Consider the following 7255-nt stretch of genomic DNA (forward strand, 5'->3'; position numbering starts at 1 on the left):
CAGTGCTAACGACTGTACTGCCCTGAGACACACAGTAACAAAAATGAAATGGGGGTGGAGGGGCTAGAGAAATGTAAAATTGTTATTAAAGTTTATTTATTAGTGTTGCAAGTAGGTTTACATTAACACTGCAATGAAGTCACTGTGAAAATCCCCCAGTAGCCTCACTCCGGCATTTGTTTGGGTACACTGAGGGAGAATTTAGCACGACCAATGCACCTAACCAGCACACCTTTCCAACTGTGGGAGGAAACCCACGCAGACACAGGGAGAACATGCAGATTCCGCACAGACAGTGACCCGAGCCAGGAATCGAACCCAGGTACCTGGCACTGAGACAGCAGTGCTAACCATTGTGCCACAGTAATACGTTTGATTTTTTTTTCCTCCTTGTCCCAGGTTCAGCTACGTTGTAGACATTGTAAAATGTGTCTGTGTTGTCCTACAATTTAGGAACACTCGTCAACTTCTGAAAGTTGGGAGGTTAGTGAGCAACACATTGGAAAATGTGACCTCAGTGCTGACTAAAGCAGAACATTTTTCTGTTGACGAGTACAAACAGAGGATGTTTCATTTGGTGATCGATAAAAGGAAATGGGATTCAGAACTGAAATTTTGATGGAACAGGATACCAGGTGTCTGTGTGGCTCAGCAGAAGTCCTGAAAATAACATTGTACCCTGTACTGATCTCTTTTCAAGTGGCAAAGGTTTAGGGCAAACATAGAAATGCTTTGGATTTGTCAATTTTCCTTCAAATCACAAAGATTTTAAGGAAAATGGAGAAGGCAGTACGTGAAATCAGAGAAGTTAACGTCCTTTTTGTTATAAACTTCATTTTAAGAGCGGATCTACTTCAAAGTCTAAACCAGAAAGAAAATTACGAACGGAATCGACTTACCAGCTGTCCAGGTGGACTCCAGTCATCAAGGATATAATGGAGGTACGGTGGTGGTACTGTGAATACATGTGGGCCACCCAGCCACAATGGTAGCTGCTTGTTACTTTGATTGCTGGCTGTTCACTGATCAGGAAAAGTAACCTGCGTTTACTCCTCAATGATACTTTGAGGTTCCTTAGAATCCCCACAGTGCAGAAGGAGGCCATTCGGCCATTGAGTCTACATTGACTCTCTGAACACAGACTATCTTCCCCAGGCCCTATCCCCGTAGCCCCACACATTTACCACTACTAATTCCTCCCCCCAGTCTACACATCTTTGGACACTAAAGGACAATTCAGTATGACCAATCCACCTAACCTGCACATCTTTAGACACTAAGGAGCAATTTAGCATTTCCAGTCCATTTAATCTATACATCTTGGAACACCAAGGGGCTATTTACCATGGCCAATCCACCTAACTTGCACATCTTTGGATACTAAAGGCCAGTTTAGCATGGCCAATTCACCTAACCTGCACATCTTTGGACTGCGGGGGGAAACCAGAGCACCCAGAGGAAACTCACGCTGACACGTTCAAATTCCACACAGACAGTCACCCAAAACCGGAATCAAACCCAAGTCGCTGGCACTGTGAGGCAGCAGTGCTAACCACTGTGCCACCATAAGAAACATGAAATATGTTTCTTTTGACAAGCAATATTAGAGGGAGAGAATGGTTTAAAAATCTGTCTGTAATAGAGAATAAATCAGTATTTGGAATATCAATGCTGTTATGACGGGTATACATGATAGCAGACATGATGCAGTTCACAATGTCTCTGGATATTACCCTCTACTATATAAAGCTTACATAGTTAACATCTCATCCGAAATATGAATTATTCTGTGTTGTAAATCCTTTGGTTTGCACTAGGTATGTATTTTTGATGTAACGATTTGTAATCCTTGCAGGATGCTACAGAAGAAAAGCTTTGCAAAAAGCAGTGGCCGTTTGTATCGGACCCTGCCCCAAGTACAGCCACTCAGACAGCCGTGAGGTAGGTGAATGATGAGCCCCCAGCATCCATTCTGCTGGCGCTGAAATCTCTGCAGTAAACCCAGCGATTTCCCATCCTGGTTGAGAAAATGTGTCACTTTCTTTCGGTAGTTGTGCTGTGTAAAAGTCACGGTACATATTAGAGAGGGTGTGGATAATTGTTACTAATCGTAATCTAGAGGACAGGAGTTCAAATCCCACCCTGGCAATTTGAGAGTTAAAATTGGAATTCTAAAATTTAAATGAAACTGATGTCACAAATTGACCATGAAATGTGTCTGATGTAAAAGTCCAGTTGGTTCATTAATATCCTTTAAGGAGAGTAACCTGTCTTTGCCTTATTTGTCTATATGTACTTCCAGGTCCACACCAATGTAGTTGATTTTTACCTGCCCTCTGCAGGGCCTAGCAACCTCCACCGCGACATCAAGCCACGACTCTAGGCAGCTGAGATGGTCAATGAATAGTCATTTTGCCAGTGTCACCATCTCCCCAAAGTGGTGGTTTATCCCCTCATTGATGGAGATGAGATTGTGTGCATGTGTCCCAAGCTGGAGGATCTACGGCCCCATGATGGCACAGTGGTTAGCAAGGCTGCCTTATAGTGCCTGGGACCAGGGTTCAATTCCTGGCTTAGGCACTGTCTGCGGAGTTTGCACATTCTCCCAGCATTTGCATGGGTTTCATAAGAACCGGAGTAGGCCACCCGGCCCCTCGAGCCTGCTGCACCATTCAATGAGATCATGGGCAATCATTTCTTGGACTCAGCTCCACTTACCCGCTCACTCACCATAACCCTTAATTCCTATACTGTTCAAAAATTTATCTACCTTTGCCTTCAATGAGGTAGCCTCAACTGTTTCACTGGGCAGGGAATTCCACAGATTCACAACCCTTTGGGTGAAGAAATTTCCTCCCACAGTCTGAAAGACGTGCTGGTTAGGGTGCATTGGCCATGCTAAATTCTCCCTCAGTGTACCCCAACAGAACATTGCAGTGTTAATGTCAGCCTACTTGTGACACTAGTAAATAAATTTCAAGCCTTAATCGCGTATGGGGAAACTTCATTGAAGTGAATTTCTGTTCCCTCCTCAAGCGCCCGCTTTGGACATTGGCACAAGAACAAAACTCCATCAGAGTACAGGACTGGGCCCCGACTCATTGTGTTTGTTATTGGAGGGGTTTCCATGTCTGAGATGCGCTGTGCGTACGAAGTGACAAAGGCCACCGACAGCAAATGGGAGGTGCTGATCGGTAAGTTTGTCAGTTTTGTTACTTTCTGTGTGAAGTTTCAATAGTCGTTGGTTCCATTAAAAATTAAATCTTCATGCAAAACCTTGTTGAGTCTCGGACTTACCTAATGGATGCAGTTTACAGTGGAGTGACATTGTTGACCAATGAATTGGAAGTAGGTTGACAGTTCTGGTTTTAATTAACTTTAGTTTAGAGCAGCACAGTGATTAGCAATGCTCCCTCACAGCGCCAGGGACCTGGGTTCGATTCCCGGCTTGGGTCACTGTCTGTTTTGGAGTTTGCATGTTCTCCCCGTGTCTGTGTGGGCTTCCTCCAGGTGCTCCAGTTTCCTCCTACAGTCCAAAGATGTTCAGGTTAGGTAGATTGGCTGTGCTAAATTGCCCCATAGTGTCCAAAGAAGTGCAGGTTAGATGGATTGGCCATGCTAAATTGTCCCTTAGTGTCACGGGGACTAGCTAGGGTGAAATATATACGTTTATGGGGATAGGACCTGGGTGGGATTGTGGTTGGTGCAGACTCGATGGGCTGAATAGCCTCCTTCTGCACTGTAGGATTCTATGACTTATGAATGATAGCAAACTGTCTCCAAACCCGTCACCAAGACTACAGCAACTGTATTGCCTGGGTAAAGCAGGATTATTCCTCCAGCAAATGCAGGAGGCCAGGTAATTTATAAAAGTTACATCTGTAAAATTAGTTCTGGTTGCTTACAACAGTGATTGCTCCAGGCTTAATTGATGGGGGCACTCCCTGACCAATTAAATGCTGGCGGCACAGTGGTTAGCGCTACTGCCTCAGAGCCAGGGAATTGGGCTTGATTTCTGGCTTGGGTGACTGTGCGGAGTCTGCATGTTTTCCCCATGTCTGCATGGGTTTCCTCCCACCATCTGAAACATGTGCTGGTTAGGGTGCATTGGCCGTGCTAAATTCCCCCTCAGTGTACCCGAACAGAGTGGCGACCAGGGGATTTTCGCAGTAACTTCATTGCAGTGTTAATGTAAGCCTACTTGTGGCACTAATAAATAAGCTAAAAAAAAAGTTTAATTTGGTAACACACCCCACATTTCCCTCTTAACGATATCCTTTTGTCCATTTACCACTGAATTGACAGTGGCAGAGTTAGTTGTGTAGAATCGCTAGTGTAGGTTCTAGCTGGTTTAAGTTTATCCAGTGAGTGCTTGGAATAAATCTGCAGGAACCTGATTGGAATTTGGAAGTATGATTTCTATTTTGGGGGGAGGAGAGACAACTTTGACATTTAGAGTGTGAAATTGGGCAGTTTTTATTCACCAAGTAGTAGTTGGCTGGTAGGGTAAATAGCTTGGGAATCTACACTGTAATGGGTGGTGGAATTGGGTCAAGAGTGATTTTAATGCATTGGGAAGAGCAAAGTGACTGAAGGGTGTGAGGTAAATGTGGCTCGAAGCGTTCTGATCTGTGAAACAGAACAAGTTTCTGGACCTAATGTAGATGAGCTCTTGTTCAGAGGTGGGGGGGGTGCAGGGTGGGATGGTCAGCTTGGGTAAAATGTTTGACTGATGCCAGAACAACATGTCCGTCTTTTGCCTCCTCCACAGGCTCCACTCACATCCTGACCCCTGAAAGATTCCTGGATGGTCTGAAGACTTTAGACAAACCTCTGGAGACTCAGAGCTGAAACGACTGTTGGATGTCCCCAAGACTGCTGCCATCCTGTAATTTTCCAGCTGTGATTAAACCCCACAGAAAAGTGGAATAGTGACTCTAAATTAACTGGTTGTACGTTAAGCTCACAGAATTAGATGTAATTATTTATTTATCTTTTAAATTGAAGTTTACAGTTGGATCCCTCCTTTAATTGTCAAACATGGGTGCATCAGTGCTAATTTACTTGCCACTTGGTGAGTTGGACATTTGGCCTTCTCTTTCCTTCTCCCCCTACTCCAACCTCTTTTTATCCCCCTTGAAGATGCAGACTCTTGCCAGGGCTGTGATTCATGAAATGCTGTCAGCCCTTTTGTACTTCAGTCCTCCCCTCGTCTGATGTTCCCACTTCCCTTCCAGGTTGGATGCACCCTTCCAACAAAAAAAAATCAATCTCTTGTTAAATAATTTTACCTTTGTCGAGGTTGGTGGTCATCCAGGTGCAGAGGAATTAGGGATGTCTCTGCTGCAGATTTCAGTCTGCACTGCATTTGTTGACCTCAGCTTGGGTGGTGCTTGGAGTTTGTACAATTGGCCATTAACAACTTGGGCTTGTTGCCTTGACCTCCAAGCTGAGGAGATTTGGTACAGGCCAGGGTTTGTACCTCACCATTTCCTCATCTATATGCCTCCGTGTCTTAAACCCAAACTCCACCCCCCCCCCAACCCCCAACCACACCTTTAACTAACAGAGAAGGACCTTGGAGCACCTTTGGTACAGAGGAGGTGCTGGTTCATTGGACAGAGCATCCATTACAACAGTTGTAAAGAGCCAAAGGTACGGTAAACAGACGGGAAGATGAGATGCACTGATGCTACCAACTAGCTTGTGAAGTGCATTCATCTCGAACTCAACCAAAGCTGGTAAGCAACTTGCTGTCTGGTTAGTTGTCCTACTCCTGTTGTAACTGAGGTTTTCTATTCCCTTCTGTGTTGCCTTTTCTATTCACGTACAATTGCATAGCATGCCTCTCGACCGATGGAAACATCCCTGTGTTTTCTTTACGTTGTACATTTGAATGCACTTTGCATTGTTTGTAAACTGGAAGCAAGGAGTAAATCATAAAGGATTGTATATTTACGGCGTGTTGCATAATCTTTTGCTTCATCTCTTTGCTTGCAGTTGTCCTGCTGTCTGAATAGGCAATTAAGCTTGTTTTTAATTATTTAGATTCAATAGGTTGGGTTGAAGAAGGCCTTTCAGATCCATTTGATCTAACCCTTGCAGAATACCAATGCTACAGCTTTCCATTCTTTCTTTGTAAAGACATACAGATTGAGCGACATAGTAAATAATGAAAAATCAAATTTAGGACAAAATTATGTTTTTTAAGATCAAGCCTTGATGACACAGATGTCAAGTGTTTGCCATTGCAGTCACAATACACAGATGTTAATCTGAGGCCCAAAAAAATGTGTATTGCAGATTATACGTGACAGTTTTCATATTTTCCATCGCCAGTAATCCTCCATAAATTGACAGCCTGTTGGATTATGGTGATTTACATGTGTATTGATAGCACGTCAGTGTTTACTACGCTCTCCCTCTACCACCTCCATTGACACTGCCAAACTCGGAAGCTTGCTGTATGTAGTAGCTTGTTACAAACCAGCAGCCTCCCACCGGATAGCACCATGCATTGCAACTGGTATAGCACAATATCCCTTCAGTGTAAAGCAACATCTCTAGATCATTAGTGCATCGACAGGGCTATCGTAACATATTTACATCTGAACGCTTGTTACCTCAAGACAAACAGAGAAATGAGAGAAATTTCTATTGCTAGCATGAAGGCTTACCTTTGGGGAGTACTTTAGTTTGAGTTAATTTATTAGCAATCTCCCTAGAGAGTATGGTGCCCGGAGAATTCTCTACTATTGTCAACTGAATCCTGCTTTCTTGAAGAGATGTATCTTGTGATCCCAATTAGCCCCAGTGTCGCACAGTTCTGTTTCTTTCCTTCTGTATGACGTGAAGTTGACTCCTTGCGATAGCCTAACTTCACACTGAAGGAAATACAACAGTGGTCCAAAGCACAAAACTAACTTGGCACAAGTCTTTTCAAGAAATCTGCTCCCGCCACACACACACACACCCCCCCCCCCCCACCCCCCCACCTGCCACCACCACCGGATCTCCTCAGGAGAGCGATGCTATCAGTCCCTGCTCTGCCCCCGATTCTGAGAATGACATAGATTGCATGAATCCACTTTTATTTTGTAAGCTTTATTGCACTAACTGAAAAGCAACCTCTGCACAAGTTCCTGTCATGAGACTGTAAATGGGGCAGTCTTTTTTCCTGTTTGAACATTGCATATCTGTAAATTTGGTCTAAATGAAGGCTGTAAGCAAATTCATTAATCTACGTTGAGATTTT

General features: G+C 44.0%; 1 protein-coding gene across 1 annotated transcript in view; it reads left to right on the plus strand.

Moving 5' to 3' along the window:
* The window catches only part of stxbp2 (syntaxin binding protein 2), a 69560-nt gene extending 62605 nt beyond the window's left edge, over window positions 1-6955 (plus strand). Inside the window, exons 16-19 of the mRNA XM_080216325.1 lie at window positions 843-941; window positions 1856-1941; window positions 3037-3194; window positions 4772-6955. Of these exons, the coding sequence (XP_080072451.1) occupies window positions 843-941; window positions 1856-1941; window positions 3037-3194; window positions 4772-4851 (423 nt within the window). The 3' untranslated portion in view covers window positions 4852-6955. The remainder of the gene's footprint in view (window positions 1-842; window positions 942-1855; window positions 1942-3036; window positions 3195-4771) is intronic.
* The last annotated feature ends 300 nt before the right edge of the window (window positions 6956-7255 follow it).

This window comes from Carcharhinus amblyrhynchos, chromosome 33 (genome assembly GCF_965287045.1).
Source record: "Carcharhinus amblyrhynchos chromosome 33, sCarAmb.v2.hapA, whole genome shotgun sequence".
Classification (NCBI taxonomy): Eukaryota; Metazoa; Chordata; class Chondrichthyes; order Carcharhiniformes; family Carcharhinidae; genus Carcharhinus; species Carcharhinus amblyrhynchos.